Raw genomic sequence first — 20,127 nt, forward strand, 5'->3', positions numbered from 1 at the left:
ACAGGAACAAGTTGCAGTCACAAGCTGATGTCATGTTGTTTACATATATTAGCAACAGTTCTAAAGGCCCTATAGTATGCTTCCTTGGATTGGAATTCGTACATCATTTTCTTTTGTGGTCAAGATACCTTTCAACCTGTTCATTTTACATCACTTTCGAGACGGAGCTAAGAATATAAATAGGACGGTAGTTGCCGGGGTCTAATTTTCTCTCTTTCTTGTGCAGCGGGGTTACTTTGGCCAGTTTGAAATCTTGGGGGACCTGTCCCTGCTTGATGGAGAGGTTTATTATGTGTTTGATGATTGGAATTTGGAGCTATATAGAGATGGCCGAGTCTGAGAAATGTGGAGGGAATATTGTCATGGCCACATGTGGCCTTGTGGGGTTGAAGGGAATTAACTCAGTCCCCGCAGTCACCTCCTCAGTTGTTACCATTGAAACCCGGAACCCGGGTTGCAACTTGCCAGTTGCCCACACAGACAACCGACTGGAATGAACAATTATTTTCCCCAAATTGTATTGTATAGCCAGGCTGTCAGAGCAAGTTCAGACAACATAAAATGTTATTTGAGACCTTAGAAGAGGTTATTGCTTGCTTTTAGTATAACACCAACGTATATTAAACTCATAATCACGTACTGCACAGCCATATATATATATATATATATATTCGGTAACGTATTATTAATTATATATACATATATATATATATATATATATATATATATATATATATATATATATATATATATATATATATATATATATATATAATTAATTATATATATATAATTAATTATATATATATATATATATATATATATATATATATATATATATATATATAATTAATAATACGTTACCGAACCCCACCAGCGGTTGCCTGACAACCAACCAGCCAATTACAGCGCGACAAACGGACCGTCCTCCGGGGCTATGGGACCATGAAATGGACCGTGGCTGCGCGCTTGCGCGGTACAATTCGGAAGGGAAGAGCGAGCGACGCGAGTGAGTCCAGAGCAGAGCAGAGCTTGTACAGCATTGAGCTGAAAGAAAGAAAGGCCACTAGAAATCAAAATAAATACGGACGGGACAAGTGATTTATATATCGATATAACAGGACCTACACCGAGGAGTCGACGAAATGATTCAGGTAGGCTCAGTGTTATGTGTGTATGTGTGTAGACGAATACAATCAATGTCAAACGTGGAAGATATATACAGGTTGCTATGGATTCGGAATGATATTGGGTTGATAAAGCAACTCCTATTATGATGAGTCTGATGACAGACAGCTGTTCACTTGTGTTGTGGGAAAATAAACATGACTACATTTGACATTTATTCACGTGAGAATATTATTGACATTTTTCAATCAAATTTTTGGCTTAGCTATATGCAGACAAACATAATGCAACTGTATAGTGTATAGTGTAGTGTGCTGTTGCAGCAAATTAATGCGCAAAAGCAGAAATCAAACCATAATAGGCTACAGCTTGTAATACTCGTTTACATTAGCCCACAATTCTCTTCTAATGTTTTTTGTTTTAGTATTTTCGCATCAAAGTATTATTATCATTTAGGCTATGTTATTGTTTATTATTAATACCGCGTAATAATAATAATGAATAATAATAGTAATAATAATAATATATTTTATGTGACAGCTTCTCAGACCTCTCCTTATTGTGTTATTATTATTATTTACTATCATACGGCCAGTTTTCTCATAACACGAATGTGCTCTTGTTGGTTCGAAGGCCGTCTAGGAGACACAACATGTTGGGGGAAATAAAGACAATGTGAAGAAGACGGCATGTTTTTTACGACGGGACGCAGCACGGAAGGCTTGCAATAAATCCCACCGTTAGAGGCCCTCTCTATGATTTTGGGGGGGAATCGCTGTGTGGACGGTGCCGTTTCTCTACTGACAGCTTGGATGTAAAGTGGGGGGAACGTGCATACAGACATTCCAAAGATGCCCAGGAGGTGGACCGCAGCATCAACATGCAGCGTTCTGTTGGTACTGGCCTTGCCCAGGTGTGTGCTCTCCATCCGTGCCGACAAGTCCATCAGCCGAGACGAGCATGTCAGCGCCACGGTGAATGCCACCGTGCTGGACTCTAAGGGCAACGCCATTCAAGTGATGACCTACGACGATGGCACCTATGGGCAGGATTCACCCAAAGCAGAAACCAGAGGGATCGTGGTCGCACCTGCACCTTATCATGGAGGTAAGTCGAATGGTCGACATGTGTAGTACTGTACTAGTGCCCACCTTTGCCCCCCCACACCCCCCTGCATGTGTGATTTGCTCATTCAAATCTATCTGGCTTTAATTTATAACATATTTTATTATATGTCTATAATTATAAATGCCTCTGTCTGTCTTACGTGTGTAATCCACGTAACTTCAAATTCAACACACGGGTTACACACCCCCACAGGGAGTGCAGTGCCCGGTGTCGAGTCGGTCGGACCTACGTTTGTCCAGAACTGCCCCAAAAAGGCCTCTGCCCGGACTCTGGACAAGGACATGGCCCCTGCCGGCCTGCCATGGTCCATATATGGAGCTGGCCTGTTCTGACATCACAACACTCCATATTTGGGCATGCCTATCACAGAACTCCATAAGCTGGCCTGCACAGAAACTAGAAAGACACATACACAAATGTCCATATATGGGCATAAAAGGGACACAGACAGATGGGTGGAATGGGTACTCTGCATTTCCGGTTGGCCAAAACCACCACAAAAGCCACCACTATATCTCCATATACATATTATGAATCTGGCCTGTTCTGACATCACAACATAATGGGCACCGCTCTAGTAAAACATAATAACATAACCAGTAAGACGCCTTGAGGGCGAGAAGCTTTTAGGGCGAGGTTGCATGCACAAATTTGCATGCCGGGCGCGGCTGCACTAATAACTTATTAACTTATAACTTCTAGAGTTTGAATAGACGGGTATCAGTCAAAAGGGAGGAAGGACGGGTGGGGACTTGGATCAACATATGGAATGTCAGAACAGGTCAGCTCCATATATGGAGATCTAAGGGTTTGAGGTTTAAGGTCAGATGTAGAGTTGCTGGCCGGCTCCATATATGCAGATCTAGGTGATAGTCCATTCTTCTCCATGTATGGCTATCCAGGGTTTGATGAGGTCAGTGTCGTGATCTTCATATATATGGTGACGGCCGTTAGGCCATATATGACGATCATATATGGTGGCGTGATGGATCGACGGACAGACAGGATTGACAGGTTTTGCAGGTTTTCATAGTAATCTGTGACCTACCGTCGCAATAAAAATGAATGGCATGAGTTTGAGATTGTTTAAACCCGCCCTTGAATATCTTCTTGAGTGGCGTTGAGAAATTGCTTCGTAGGCAGACATACTAAAGTTGCCCATACTTGACTGACAACAAACAATTAAATAGATAATTACTTTAACCCTCTTTCCCATGTATGTATATATATATATATATATATATATATATATATATATATATATACTTTTTTTTAAATATAGCCTACAATATTTTGTGTGTGTGTGTGTGTGTGTGTGTGTGTGTGTGTGTGTGTGTGTGTGTGTGTGTGTGTGTGTGCGTGTGTGCGCACGTGTGTGTTCTGCAACTTAATATGTATCCAAGAATGTTCTTAAGCATTCCACACAGCTCCTCACTGTGACTGTCTGTTATAACTCATTTACTCCAGCTAGTGACATCATTATTAAGTGTCTAATGGGTGCTGTTATTTCCAGTTATTCTATGATGAATGAGACACCAGGCTATTATACAGTATGGTGCACAGAAATCATATTCATAAATAGGGAATCAGGGATCAAATGTTTTTATGTTTAACATGGGAGTCCTGGTTCCTCACGTGATAGACCATCCTGTCCTCAATCCTGTGGAAAGCCCACTACATTTCACTAAGATTACAGAGATTACTGCATTTGTCAAAGCAGCTTTTGCTCATGCAATTTCGCTAAGACTTGTATTTCCTGTTTATTTGCTCTGTTTATGTGTTGTGGTTGACGGAGCTGGCAAGTGAATTGTCGCTGTAGATCCTCTGTTCTACTTGCAGTGAATGTAGACTAGAAGAACATTACTGTCTCTGTCTATTCCATGATCTGCACATTCAATTATGAAGTGTGACACCCAAGTAAATAGTCACAACTTGACCTACAGTTCATGCATTTTCTTTTTGTGACATTTCTACTAATTGGACTTTAGGTATGGTTTGTTGGCTACCTTCACACATATGCCCTCCCTCTCCCTAAACCCCTTGTCTCACACGCTTCCATTATCACCTCCAGTAAACAGACTGGGCTGGAGGCTGCATTAAGAGCAAGTCAAGTAAAATGTGTCTTGCAAATGCTTTCACAGTGTACAAAATGTTCTACAGTGAACAGAGAAAGTAATACAGGGAAAGACAAACATCACATGATGTTTTAAGATATGGGGCACAGAGCATTTGTGTGTGTTTATTGTTTGGGTAATATGACATACATTAGCCCTCTCAGAATCAGATTCAGTAAACACCGGACAGAGGCGTGCCTCACCAGACGCCCTGAACAACCCCCGCCAGTGGGGGTAGGGGTCGTTTATGTAAGCATGCTACTGTAGGAACGCCATGACGATGAGGGAGAGAGGGGAGGGTCTGAACAAGAGTAAAGAAAAGAAACGCACTGTGAGAGGAATGGATGGGGTCCCCTGAGGGAAGGGGATTGGGATTGATTTGACATGCTCTGTGCTGTATGTCTGTCTGTAACCTCATTCTATACTGTGCGTTTTTCAAGATCAATATGTAGTAAGGCCTACTCTCTGTATGCTCGCATCATGCGGGGCCAAGCAGTTGGCATGCGTTAGGCTACAGTTTATGTGTGAATAACGTCTTTCCGCCTCTGTCTTTTAATTTCTTTGTCATTGTCACAGGATCAAAATCACTCATGGGTTCTGTAAAGTAAGCCGTACAAAACATTCATTGACTTTCATACTTGTTCCGGTTGGATCTTATTTTTTTAGCTGGCACTCGAAGGGAAGAGAAGAGAAGGGAAGGGAAGGGGGAATATTGAGTGAAAGAACAGGCTGACTAAACTGGTCAGTGTTCTGGGGAAAGAAAGAGTAATTACATTGTATAACTTACTCTGTTGTACTTGGATCATTCCAGGTGGGGACACATTCCAGGTGCATCTAATTTATTTTGTGGGGTGTTTTGGCTTTGGTTCTTGCTTTTGCTTCCATGTAATATTGATTATCAAGGAAACCACTGCACAGTTTCCCACATAGCAATAGTATGTTGAAACTGTAGCCTATATGAGTGCTGAAGGCATTTTAAGTACCCGGTAGAATGTAGCACTAGTCTGGTCCTCAAGATCACAATTCAAATCACACACAGATCTAGTCTAAACCCTTTAAATTAAAAATTGCTCTGATAGACATGGGAAGTTGCATTGTCGAGATAATGTGTCAGATAGAAACTATATCATCTTCCTTGTATCAGGGAGTGAGTTGTGTTTGGTGAATTTTGTTACTGTAAGTTGAAATGCTCCGATCTTTATCTGGCAAGTGGCATCAGACAGAAACTGAGAATGTGGAGAGAAAATGATAAATGTTTTCAACCTCGTCTCTCATACTGCACGTTCATATTATATCTAAAGTCACAATCCTGAATCAATTGTCTAGAACTCTAGAATGATGGCCAATATGCCATCATTCCATATATAGGAAAAGCTGAATAATTTGGTTTTTCTGATGTTTCAATTTTTTCACCCTTCAGTTGTCTCCACCAGGCCGAAGGCATGGGGAGAGAGTATGTTTTTCACTCCGTCTGTCCGTCCGTGTGTGTGTGTGTGTGTGTGTGTGTGTGTGTGTGTGTCCTTCCGTCTGTCCTTCCGTCTGTCCGTTATCAGCTAATCTCCGGCACCGTTCATCCAAATCTCACGCAAATCGGTACACATGATGATGATTAGCTTAGATTGCCTTCCAAAGTTTTCAGGAGTAGCCCGTTTTGCACAAAATGCTGCACATGTCCTGCTCATCCAGAATTCTATCCTCAGAGATGCTATGAGTGATCTGGCTCTGCATTTCCTCAACAAAATGAAGAAAATTGTTGCAAAAAACAAAAAAACATGTTTATATTAGTCCTAAACATTTTGCCAAACATCACACACACTCCTATCCTCCTGGTGGAGACCTGTGCCCAGAAGGGAACTTTTTCTAGTTCCAATCTGTTCTCACAACTTTGTCAGAGATTTCAAAGGTATGAAGGACATTTCGCTCTAAAGACAGATTCCACAATTTCCACTCCACTCTTGGTGTAGGGAACCTAATGTCTAAAGCTTGCTATAGCTTGCCTATAGTTTTTCAAAGGAATTTGGATGGTCTACGGCGCTAGTGTTTCGTAACGGGAGAATCTTGGGGGTGCTATAAGCAAATATGGGGTGCATTTTTATTATGCCAGACTTGCCAATTTAGCATGAGTCATGAGTGCACATTTTAGTTAGTTCATCATTAGCCTTCCTTTCATTGTCTAAAATTACAAGTGAGTCACACAAGAATCCATGGCTGTCGACATGTACCGGAATGTCTATTGCGGTAATGATAGATTTGTAGCAGCACAGTAAAACATGTCTGGGACAGCTACTGAAGCCCCATTTATACGCAATACATAGTTTTATAAATAACAGAACAGAACCAACAGAACCAATGTGATGTTGCGAATCACATTGTTGGCTTATATATCTGTTATTTTTCGCAAGCGGCACTTTTGTACTACAAAGCATAAATCTGAGGTTTTTCTGAGAAGCATTGTCTAATAGGTCAATTAGAAGGTTCAATTTTAAATTGTAGCTAAGCTGTTGTTTAACAGTAAGTATAATAATACAATAGTATACCTGGCCTATCTTTATAGGATATACGAGCATGGATTCACATAGTTAGTTAGTTTTAGTCTAGTCATGTGTCACTCCCAGTACAGTTTGTTTTGAGTCGACTGCGACTGGCCTAATTTCCACGGTCTACTGATTGTGACTGCATTCTGCCTGAGGTGGAAGTTTGACCAGTTTTGCGACCTCGTCATGGAGAGCTTGACAGCATAGCTAACCTTGCCGAGCAAAGTGGGAAATCAGCAGTGGCCTTAAATGCCTCCAACAAGAACAGCACCAGTAACGGGTTCAAGACACTGACCTAGAATGTGTACTTCCATTGCACAAGCGCTGTGCTGTACTGTTAGAGTTCAGCAGCTAGCCCATTCTGACCTGAGATCAGATTATAAAAATGTCTGTTTGAAAATGACAGTTTTCTGAAAAAGCCATGTTTCTATGCGAGTCGTTCTATTTTTCAAAAATAGCAGACCTACAAGCTCGTAGGTTTAAAAATAGCTAAAGCATAACGTAATGCGAACAACAAAAGGGGTTCCCGCCTAAAATGGGCTAGACTATAATGTATCATATACTGTGCTGTACCAAATTATGTTTACACTTTACAGACAGTATAGGCACATGTTCAGCATACTCACAATGAGCTAAAATGTCACGCAGAAAAAAACATGTGGTGCCAGTATGTCCATGCAGAAATTATATTTAATGAGAGGATTATTTGCATTGTATCAAAATGATAAGGCATGCATTACAGCTTTTGTAAGTGGTAAATTATTGTAATGTCATATACTGTAGGAGGTTATGCCAGAAGAATGGGTTGAAGCATACGGGTTGAAGCATGAATATTTATGGTATGTAATATGTCACATAATTCATCTCTGTGGGTGGCCACATTCATATCTGCAAGGAACTGACCATGTTCATAATTTTCAAAGATTTTTCTCTTAAACCTCTTTACCTCAGGGGGGGGGTATAGCTTAGTCATTTTAGTGTAAATAATCAGTATAAAAAGCCCCATAGTTTAATGCGTGAATAAATATTGCATCAACCTCCCTAGACTGTTGGAGCTTTCGTTGGAAAGCCAGACAATTACAGTCACTTTAAAGCGCTTAGTTTAGTTACAGCATGGAGGGGAATGAAGCAGAGTACGTTTACCAGCTTGCTCTTTTGGCTGTAGCAGGTCACCCCTTTGTTCGTTGAAGGCAATGTCAGGTCAAGGTCAAAGAACTGACAGCACAGAGGCTTATAGTGACACTAAGATCATGGATAGAAGATATTTCCGCACAATAAGTTCTATCTGTGCAGTGTTTTGTTTAATTTTGAGCTTTTCGTCTGTCAGACCTTCGATCAGTGCACATACTGATACATATACTAAAAGAAAACACAGTGGAGACAACAATAAAACAAACAATGAAGTCGTTAAAACCAGGAAAAATAGGACAAACAATACAGATAGAAAATGGTTAGACAATCTGAGTACTTTTCAGGTCTGATACCCCAGTGGGACTACTCACTGTGTTACAGTCCATTCCAAGGACAATGCAGGCCTTCATCTTGGGTCTTGTCTTTTGCAGCAGCCGCAGCTAGCATACAATTTGAAAGGTTCAGCGATTAAAGATAAGCACTCGGACGGAGAGAACAAACTTGGCAATGTTTGCTAAATGCCATTCCCATCCCTCCCCCCCCTAAATGTTATCCTTGTTGCTGTATTTATTTCAGTAGCCTCCATGCAGATTCGATGTGCATTGGCAGATCGGGGTGTTTCTGTCTTACCAGGGCTGCTGCCCCGCTGGGCTCTGTCTATTGTTCTAATCTCTACTATTATGATATTATTATATAAGCTTTATGTATCTTGGTGTATAATGTCTTGTTACTGGATTACGTTTAGTTAATTATAGACCTTATAATGTCTGTAATTAACCCTTTATGTCCCAGATCTAAATATTGGTCTCAATGGGGCTAGATGGCTCTAAGCTGATTTTGAACATTGATCTGTTCCTCTTGACTTTTGTAATCGAACAGTGTATGCAAAGTCACAGACTACCTTTTTGTGTGTGTGTGTGTGTGTGTGTGTGTGTGTGTGTGTGTGTGTGTGTGTGTGTGTGTGTGTGTGTGTGTGTGTGTGTGTGTGTGTGTGTGTGTGTGTGTGTGTGTGTGTGTGTGTGTGTGTGTGTGTGTGTGTGTGTGTGTGTGTGTGTGTGTGTGTGTGTGTGTGTGTGTGTGTGCGCGCGCGCGACTGTGTACGTACAGTATGTGCTATTTGCTATTTCACAATTCACATGAGCAATTCCATTCTATGGGGACTGTTGCCAGCTGCCCGCACCCACGCTACATATTCAATTCTTCGACCCAAAGTCTGTTGAAACACAAAGTCACAAACCTCACCACATCCTGTTTTACATATTGTATTACTCCAGAGGGCATTGCGCTTCCTGTATCTTTGCTTGTGTCTGTCTGTCTGTCTGTCTGTCTGTCCAAGCGTAGGAACACCAAGCTGTCTCTCAGGACTGTGGATATGTGGGGAGGAGATCAAACGGTCCATCACAGACTTGTAGCCTCCAGCTTGGTTTTCGGGTGAACAGTAAAGATGATGAGCAAGGATGGATAGTTTGGATACCTTTCCTCCTCCTGCTCCTCAGTCTATTTACCTTGACGTTGCGTATCTCTTCACTGGCAGGTGCCCCAAAGCAGAAGCCAACAGGAGCTACAGTACAGTAGTCTCCATCATCTTCATATACGTCTCCCAGGCACTAAGAAAAGTACAGCTTATGTCCTAGCATCGCTACCATGCTCTATTTACTCCTGTGAGCATAGTTTATTCGTATAGTCTGCTCACAGCAAAAACAGACAAATATTTAATCCCTGTCAGCTTGCAGTTTGTAACATTTGCTCGTGAAGTGCTATGAATGGGAATATAAGTGAAGGGCACATTTTTTAAACATACTGTAGTTTAGTGTCTGACTTACCCTCAACTCTTCATAGGCATACGTATGAAACATGGCAATTAACTAATGTATGTGTGTATATTATATACACTGTGCATTACCATGTTTCATTTCTGTCCTGCCAAACATAAGCCTGATGAGAGATCTGTGAAAGTGCTAGAGATACTGTAGGTCAACAAGCCAGTGTTCTGGCCAACAGGAAGGAACTGATGTCATCAGAGACCTTATTTGGTTCTTGGCTGATTCTTGAGCAAGCCGATTTGTGGCGGATGACTGGGCCCACACATGGCGTTAAATGACCCTGGCTCTGTTGGGCCTGGTGGGGGATATTAGTCAATGAGCCTCCTCGCAAGCCATGGAGATTGAATGAAGGAGAGAAACAGCTCATAGAGGTGTGGTCACAAAGGATGCAACTACCAAAGGACTCGCAAAATAAGTACGGTAATGACATCACTAAATACAAGACATGGAGTAAGCACTGGTGTTCTGTATGCACACTGTACACAGACTGGATGAAGGTGTACTGTATGCGTGTGTAGTCCGTGACATGCATGGGAGAGTGTATACTATAAGAACATCTGGACGCTGCAGTCATGCACAGACACGGTACCATAATTGGAGAATCTGTTCAGTGACAGACGTTTTAAGGACGTTCTGAATATTGACATTATATGCCGACATTGCAGTACCGTTTCTTTTACGATTCCTGGAATCTGTCTCAGTAACACTACACCTACTCTACCATAACGCTGGTTGGGGGGGTGGGGGGGGGAACTATATTATATATATCTTGTTTTAGCTCTTAACTGTAAATGCACACTATTGATGCAGCCATGCACCACGTAGCCATTCCTGAATTGCATCATACATCACTGTGGCACCGAACAGTATTCCGCCGGGACAGGTTAGGTCCTTTATTCCTGCCTGAATCTATAAAAGCTGAATAAAGCTGAAAATAATGGGTGGTCTGTCTCAACGAAGTTAGTACTGTATGTGCTGCAGACTGTTATTCCCATTGTTGTCTGCTCTTTTCTGCAAACGTTGAATGCTTCAGTGAATGTGAGAGAGTAGCAACTGAGCACAGATGGATGTAGGTGGGTGGGGTTGGAGTGGAGAGGTAATGGATAGGATTAGACCATGGTCCCTCTGTGACATTAACACATAAATGGTGTGATGGCTGCACTGAGGTGGGGAAATATACGAGTCCCGTTCCTAGCTATAGCGCAATCTGTTTAGGATTTGGTAGCAGCAGAGAGTTGCCATCTGTGCTGGGGACTTTTTTTATGTGGTCCTCTATTGTCCTTTATCCTTGTTGTCTTGAAGTGTCAACAAATGGTTTGAGTGGATTCTCTGAAGCGGATGTATGATTTCCAAATGTAATTTAGTATGTCATGAATGTACTAATATAAACAGTGTGGCTTCGTTAGGCTTCCTTCTAAACTTTCCCCAAAATAATGAAGAATATATCAAAGTCGAAAGCTCCTTGAGTGCAACAACATATTATTAGTGCCATTAAAGTAGTGCACAGAGTTCAAATGGTTCAGACGGCAGACACATGCTGTAGACTTACCGAGAGTCCAGTACAGTACACTGTGTCTACAGTAGCCTGGAAGCCAGACGGATCTGCCACAGGAAAAAAATATAAATCCCTGGGGAGAATGGTCTGGCACTCCTCAGTTTGAATTTCATTTCGCTCACCCCAGAGTTGCGAGTGACCAATCAGAGGAGCCCAGTAGCCCACTATTCAAAGTGAGACTCTTTTCCTGTGACGTTGGAATCTATCTGTAACCGCCCCTTAAAAATACAGATAATAATACAGAAATACAGTATATCTTCCACACCAAAGTTCCAGACTAATATCTACTACTAGTTTGCCCATGCCAGGCCTTTTCAACTCTGCACTGCTGCACTAATTACTGTACATACATTATGTTTTAGTATTAACGAACTTTGATATACCGGCATGTCTTCATGAATGTATACCGGTATGTCTTCATGAATGTATACCGGTATGTCTTCATGAATGTATACCGGTATGTCTTCATGAATGTATACCGGTATGTCTTCATGAATGTATACCGGTATGTCTTCATGAATGTATACCGGTATGTCTTCATGAACGTATAGCATCACCATCACTTGTGTGGGCTGTTCTCTTGTCCGTGGGACAGAAAACAATGCTCTCTCTCATAACATTCTGTAATATCTGTATCTGTATGCCGTTCAAAACCAAAGCATGTCGGCTACAGTATGTATTGTACAGTACTGTAGCTATCACTAAGGCTGATTTATTTTATACTTAGTTAACTGGTGATGAAGGCTGGATAGCCGAAACGTTTGTCCCTGTTCAAAAATGAAATGAATATTTTGACCGTGGTGTGTGCGACTCACTACCGTTATTTTGGTATGTTTTGAACGGGTAGCGCACCTACAGTCAGAGCACGTTGGTCACATGAAGAGTAGATACTTAGTTAACTTGCCAGTGCCACACCATCATAAATAGCAGATCTACAAGCTCACAAGCGTTGCGATGCCATAGAATGTCATTAACAACGTCCTCTCTCTCACACTGGAACGGCACTGCAGTTCACACGGCACAACATGTTTACACATCTACATAATATGAGCAAACTCCCCTTTGACTTTGTTCTTGGGGATTGCTGCAGTGATGTCGTCAGTATTCCTGTCTCACAATACTGTTACCTCATTGGCCCCATAGCCAATCTTACCTACAAGGTTATTATTATTATATTGGACACTGTTCCGGACACATGCACACACACACACACACACACACACACACACACACACACACACACACACACACACACACACACTCTCTCTCTCTCTCACTGTCTTCTGTCTCCGTTTGTTTGTCTGTCTGTCTGTCTGTCTCTCTTTCTCCTTACGCACGCACGCATGCACAGTACACTGAAACAAGGGCAATGCAGCCTCACACAGTCAATCGGGAGCCAGGTGCAGCCGGAGGATTCTGCTGTTTCATTGACCTTAGCGATGTTCAATACATTATTCTTTTTGATACCTGATCACTCGCTGAAGGGTGAAACCTCATACGGGGAAGATGTCTGCCAGAGGGCCTTTAAGACTGCTGATTTATTATTGAAGCCTCAGTAGTCTTGCGGTTTTAAAGTCCCCCAGGACAGTAAAGCTTTAGTCCTTTGTGGCAAGTTAACTAATAGCCAAAATGTTCTGTACACCTGTTGTTTTTATACTGTAAAGATCTGAGGGTTAACCACTTAAACACTATCTACTTCATGGACTGAGGCCTCCCAGAGAACTGTACTTAGCCCAGTCCTTTTTTCCCCTCTACACAAAAAAAGAGCAGATCTACTGTGCTGTAAGTTCCCAACATCTCACATTGCGACACATTGTGAGCTTGTTGTAGATATGCTATTTATGGCTTTTCTTCCCCAAATGTTTGCCTGAGATTTCAATAATTGGTTAATTTAACTCCCAGAGATTGCAAATGTAACCAAATTGACCTTTTACGGGTACTTGATTTAGTGACATTTGTACACTCTGAACTTACAAAAGGACAAAATAACACTGAGGATTATGCCAGTGAGGTGGTTGTACTGCTGTTTCAACACTAGCATAATTTGTTTCCCTGCCTGGTCAAAGTCGAGCCTGCAGTGTGTGATAAGCAAATGAGGGTTTAACCAAAAACTATGTTGATGCTTGCGGGCACGTAAAAGATGGCATCAGATGTTAGCTTGATTGCAGGAAGGCGTCATGTTCAGTCTTGTAGATGAACTCGAGCTATGTGCCGTGCCATGTGTTTGTTTCAACCTGCCTGTGATACCAGATGGGTTTATAGTTTGTGAATAACCCATCCTAGTGTTCTTATAGTTAGAGCCCCAACCAATGCCACATTTTTTGGTCTGATGGTGATCACAATTACCAATGTTCTTTTGAACGATCTATTGTTAAAAATAAAATACAAGACTTATATTTTAAGATTTCTAATGAGAACGTTTAACAAACAAATAATGGCAAATAATACCATTAATACATTTATTACACATATATATGATATGAAAACTAAATGTAACTTAACTTTAATATAATAGAATTAACATGCCAACAAGTACAAATGAACTGATTTTATTGAACCACTTAAGCCCCATTCAAAATGTGAACATCTTGGGAAACTATAAAAAATATATAGAACTGCACTCTGTCGAGTGCCTACTTGCTTGTTGCACACTAGTAGGCCATGAATGGCCTACTCGTGCGCAAGCAGAGCATGCAAGTACTGTAGACCGCTACAAACTTTCAAATCTCAGCCTCTCTGTGAAAGAACGTTTGCAATATTGAATTATTAGGTTTAGCTATTTGCTACGTACCTTGCTTTTGGATGAAAATTTGAAGTATGATAATGATTACTTATGCCTGTTATGGCAGTCGTGTCAGATTACATACATGTATTGTATACATAGGGGCATTACCTTTAGTCCACCCGACACTGAAACATGTCATCGTTACGTCACCATCGATAATCAATTATACCCTGGCATTGGTACATATATTCATCACGTCATATGCTCATATGTCTATATATATGTCTATATGTATGTATATGTAATTTCTGAGTTGGTTAGTGGTATAATGTGGTTACTCGGGTGGTTTGATGCGTATGTCCCTTGAATCCACCCGACACTGAAACATATCATTACGTCACCATCGTAAACCAATTATACCCTGGCATTGGTACATATCTGGGACATACGCTTCGTACTGTAGCATGACGGAGAACATACCTGCATGGTCTGCTTCCGTATGTCCCATGCCAGCATATGACGTCATATCATTTTCTGCTAAGGGACATTGGTACATATCTTCATCACGTCATGGGACATACGTTTCGTAGCATGAAGGAAAACATACCTGCACGGTCTGCTTGGTGCCATCATATGACGTCATATCATATGCTGCTAAGGGACATACGCACCTGACTGATAACATTACTTGCACGCTCTGCTTGCTTGTCTTAAATGAGGGGTGCTCTTATCATCATACATCATCATCATACATCATCTGATTCTGGCCTATTACAACTTGCGTCCTCACTTTTGTCTTCAATGTTTGTGTATACACACTTTTGTCTTCAATGTTTGTGTGTTTACACACGTTTGTTTTCAATGTTTGTGTTTACACAAACACTCAAAGCTGGACATAGGAGGGGCTAGTGCGGCAGTGCCCCTCAAAAATGTTATTATAGGTCTATATATATATACAAAATAGGGACAACAAGTTGAAAGAGCTAAAACATTGGCTGCATAATCGCAGATACAGATGCCCTTTAAAAATAAAGGCTAATAATGGCCCTTATCACCCACACTGTAATAAAACTAGTAATTAAACAGGCTGAGGCATCAAGGCCAAATTCTTGGAATCAATGTTTTTAATAAAGCCAAATAATAATCTTCAGAATCACAGTGGGCCGATATTTCGGCCTGCTACTCTTGAGTGATAACAGCATTGTGTTCTTGTATGCTGCCTAACCACGCAGCCAATCAGAAGCAGCTTCCTCTCTATAAGGTTGAATGTGTATGTGCACGACTGCACGCCCGCACAGACAAACACTCAGACACGTGCATTATAGTTCTAATGGCTTGTTTTTCAGGCTGGAGTGGGTGTGGGCAAGCGTGTGTTTTTGTGCTTGCTTGCCTGCGTGACTATTACAGAGATGTATTTGTGCTCTTCTGGGTCATATTGCAAGCTTTTGATTCAATTTGATCCAGTCCCCAATGGTTTTGATGTGTCTCCCTGTCTATCGCTTTCTCTGAACATGCACTATACTATAGACTGACTGCTGAAATGAACATAAAACAAGATGGAGAAAAACTATACGCCTGTGCGTGTGTGTGCGTGCGTTCATGCGTGCATGCTGCCATTTCCAGTTCTCCCTCTGACTACATCCTCTGGCTGTCATTATCATCAAACAGACCAATGACCAGGCCCGGTTCTGCCTTTCAATTAATTTAATCACCAGTGAAACGGCTCAGCTCAGAGCAAAGTTCCTCATGCAAGGAGGGCTTTGACCTCAGATCTGCAGATTTGGGATGCTGTAAATGCCTCTGTGATGGCGGCTAGGAATTGAAGGTTATATTATTATGTTTTGTAAGCTTTCTTTCTTTCTTTCTTTCTTTCTTTGCACACCTTGAACCCTAGCGTCCCTGTTCTGGGACGAACATTCAGCAAAAATATAAAAATAAAACACCTACAAGCTCATGCATGGAAACGTGACCATGCAGAATGCCAATTTTCGCCGAAGATTTACATTTCCGCCTATAATGACCTGTCCAAAGTAGGGACGTCCGGTTTATGCGTTTTTAACGACTTGCTGATGTTCTGTTGACATCTTCCAGACGGAGGTCAGTTTGAGTTACGTCATTGTGTATTCTACATAATGATGTCATCACACAGGGACATGATAATGTCGTCATTATAACCACGTCCTATCCAGAAGCCTGTAGTACATTCACCTGAAAGTAGGGATGCGCCGAAAGGGAAATTCTTGGCCGAAACCGAATATAGGAAACAGTTGGCCGAAAACCGAATACCGAATATCCGAAATATCCTGATTTATGGCAAAAGAAATGGTTATGGCAATTTTTTGCCATTTTCTGCCGAATGTTTTCTGCGGACGAATATTCGGTGCATCACTACCTGAAAGCTAGTTGTCTACACTGCTGTCTGCTGTAGTGTGACGATTTACAGAACTTGCCTGGACTGTGATTGTGCTAGTGATCAATTTGCCATATTAGGGAAATCGACAGTCATCGGCCCACTAGATAGTTGATACACTAATGACGTTACAAGTTGGACCCCACCACAATTTAATTCTTTCATTTTCACTAGAGGCATTGGCATCCCTTGCTTCACCAGGTCACTCTGCCAGCATCATTGGGACATATGTTTGTATTTGGGGGCCAGGGGTCAGTGAGAGGTTTTATAAATAACCTTTCCGCTCGAGACCTAAAATATAAATTTGGCGTCTCCCGGGGTCCCGGACTTACAAAAATACATCATGAAAATAGCTGATCTACAACCTCAGTGCGTGTTGTGATCTTTTGTGTGTGTGTGTGTGTGTGTGTGTGTGTGTGTGTGTGTGTGTGTGTTTTTGCAAATATTTACTCTAATTAGGCCCCAAAAATGGGTCCCGACTCCCGACCCAGTGTTTGGAACCAATGTTCTAAATTATATAAGCAGCACAGTAATAAACTACATAGATGTTCAGACCAGAAATGTAGCCTGCATTTTAATTGGGTGTGGGGTAGGCGTTAAGGGACCTGGACGTGTGTGTGTGTGTGTGTGTGTGTGTGTGTGTGTGTGTGTGTGTGTGTGTGTGTGTGTGTGTGTGTGTGTGTGTGTGTGTGTGTGTGTGTGTGTGTGTGTGTGTGTGTGTGTGTGTGTGTGTGTGTGTGTGTGTGTGTGTGTGTGGAGAGTGTGTGTGTAGCATAGTTGCCTGGCACCTCTTGTATTTGATGATTCTGATGTTTCTTTCTTTCTTTCTACTATTTTTAAAAAGTTTATGCATTTTAGAAAAAACATTGGTTACATAATGTAACCAATGCAAAGCATTAAATTACCAGACATTGTGGCTAAATGACAGCTACATTGGATCCATTGGTACAAATTTTCTGCCCGACATATAGTGTTTGTGAACTTGTTTGTACTTATTACCTGGGGGTTGTACAGGAATGGGATCTTATTTTGGGGCAATAGTCGATCCTCAAGCTCTGCTTTCATGTCCTTAAACCTTCCACAACCCTCCACCAAGGTTTTGTTTATAGACTGCAATTATCTGCTGCAAGCTGTTACAAGATCTCACTCTCTCTTTCTCTCTCTGTCTGTTTATCTATCTTATCGGTCCATCTGTCTGTCTACACATAATAGGTGGTCTTGGCTTTTATTAGCCAGTGATGGAGGCATCTGACGGTGAGAAGCCTTTTTAGCCCTCGAGACTCAGTCACTGCAGGTTTGCAGTGTGGTTGATGCATAGTTTTGTTTATCTGCACACAATCGTAAAACAGAAGCAAAGTTTTAAAACAAATTGAGAAATAAAACTGAATGGACATTACGCCCAGTGGCTGAATTGGGCCACAGAAAAACAACAATCGGTAGGAGTCAGACCGTTGAAGAGGTGAAAGTATAGGACGGGGTGTAATAACATGGGAAACTTGATCACAGACATTTGTGCCTTGTGCAGTGCAATCCCTAGGACAATTAAAAGTCGCATTATTACATTTATATAATGCTATATGATATGGGATAGAGTGGTGCAGAAGGGGCCAGCCGGGGTTAGTCTGTATTAGAGCCGGAGGTGCTCCGAGTCCGATCGATCGGCGTCCGATCGATCGGCATCCGATCGGCGATCGGCAAAGTTTCACTCCAAATGACTCGAATCGGTGATCTGCAATTTACCCGATCTGGAGAAACCGATCTTTTATATAAGTGGTATATAATAATGCTCTGCCATCTATATGAATAATATGGATTTGCATCTTTGTGACCGATATTCTCCCCTTCCTCTCCACACACACAGAAACAGTTTTGACGTATAATAATTTTGGAAATATTAAAAATGTCCCCCTATGCACAGATCGGTATCTGTATCGACCGATCGTGAGAAAAAAAAAAACTAATCTGTGATCGAGATCAGTCCCAAAAACCTGATCGGAGCACCTATCGTCTGTATGTAAATGTCCTCACAACAGTTGGCCTGATCGGAGCACCTATCGTATATGTAAATGTCCTCACAACAGTTGGCCTGATCGGAGCACCTATCGTCTGTATGTAAATGTCCTCACAACAGTTGGCCATGCAGTCACAGTGAACTGCACATCTCAGCGGAGGCTCAACAGTCAGTCACATACCAGTCACCGTGAACCACACAGCTCGGCTGACACCACTGTGTCAACCACAGCTCACATCACACTGCTGTGCTTATGTTAGCACATTAGCACAACATTGGAGCTTCCTTCACAGACTGCAGGCCTGCTAGTAACATGCTATCCATATAGATATAGATTGTGCCAGTGACTCTGTGTCTTGTTTTTTAATTATTTATGATTCTCGGCACAGGGCGTAAAATGATTGATGGTCTGCTGAGCGTTTATCTCTGACCCTATAGTGTCTGTCATTTTCTGAATGATTTCCACTTTCTGCTAACACACCCTTTTATGCACAAATCATACACATACAAACACAAACATGCCCACACACACACACACACACACACACACACACACACACACACACACACACACACACACACACACACACACTCATTCTACTGTATGTGCAGTTTAAGCGCAGTTGATGCAAGCTGAAACACCCAAGTAATTCTAAATAGAACCACAGAGTAGCATAGTGTAGAATTATGATGTGTTTACGGAAAGTATGAAGGATGCTGAAATAGACAGTAACCCAACCCATCCCGCCAACACCAAATCAATGGCTGTGACCTTGTCCTGTCTGCATCACTTCAGTCTCCATCTCTTTTTCTCTTCACTACCAAGCGTTCCCAGCATTCACTTGGGGTAAAGAAGCTTGTCCTGGCCGTTATCTGCAAGGCCCAATCACTTGTGATCTTTTTTCCAGTGTTGCGTTGTCAAATTCTGAGGCTTATTTGTGGTGGTTTTGTTTTTTGTTCAGCCTGTTTGCTCAAGGATAACACAAAAGTAAAAAATGTGAAGTGACTGAGGGGCACTCTTATCATAATATATCATGCATCATCTCATTCCGGGCTTCCGGCCAATCACAATTTGCGTCCTCACCTTCGTCTTCAATATACAAACACTCAAAGATGGGCATTCATTGTCAATGGCATTCAATGTTTGTGTTAACACAATATTTGTGTTTTCACAAACCCTCAATGCTGGACATAGGAGGGGCTAGCACTCCTCAAAGATAATGAGAGCAGAGCAATTATAGGAACTGTGAAATTAATGTTCAATCTGTTTTTAATTCTGTCTCAACTGTCTTAAATCAAAATAAACAAATGGAAAAAATAAATTCATACTGTAGTTCATAGTCATGAATTTGGTCAGCTCAACTGGGAAAAACCCGGAAACTGGATTACAGAAGCAACATAAATAGCTGAGAAGAGAATACGTCATGGTGGAAAACGGTGTAACAAGATTTATTGCATAAAATTACTTTTAGAGGAAATGGAATTAGCCTACAAACGGTAGAAGAGGGCCTGTTGCTATTTACCAGTGATAGAGCTAAGCTGAGAACACAAGGAGTTGTTGTGAGTAG

General features: G+C 41.6%; 1 protein-coding gene across 3 annotated transcripts in view; it reads left to right on the plus strand.

Moving 5' to 3' along the window:
• The first annotated feature begins 1,004 nt into the window (after positions 1-1,004).
• Positions 1,005-20,127, plus strand: part of rnf130 (ring finger protein 130) — a 55,494-nt gene continuing 36,371 nt past the window's right edge. For all 3 annotated transcript variants that reach the window (XM_080774645.1, XM_080774644.1, XM_080774646.1), the window contains exons 1-2: positions 1,005-1,154; positions 1,762-2,235. In XM_080774645.1, the coding sequence (XP_080630771.1) occupies positions 1,980-2,235 (256 nt within the window). In that variant the 5' untranslated portion in view covers positions 1,005-1,154; positions 1,762-1,979. The remainder of the gene's footprint in view (positions 1,155-1,761; positions 2,236-20,127) is intronic.

This window comes from Protomyctophum bolini (genome assembly GCF_963924005.1).
Source record: "Protomyctophum bolini genome assembly, chromosome: 10".
Lineage (NCBI taxonomy): Eukaryota > Metazoa > Chordata > Actinopteri > Myctophiformes > Myctophidae > Protomyctophum > Protomyctophum bolini.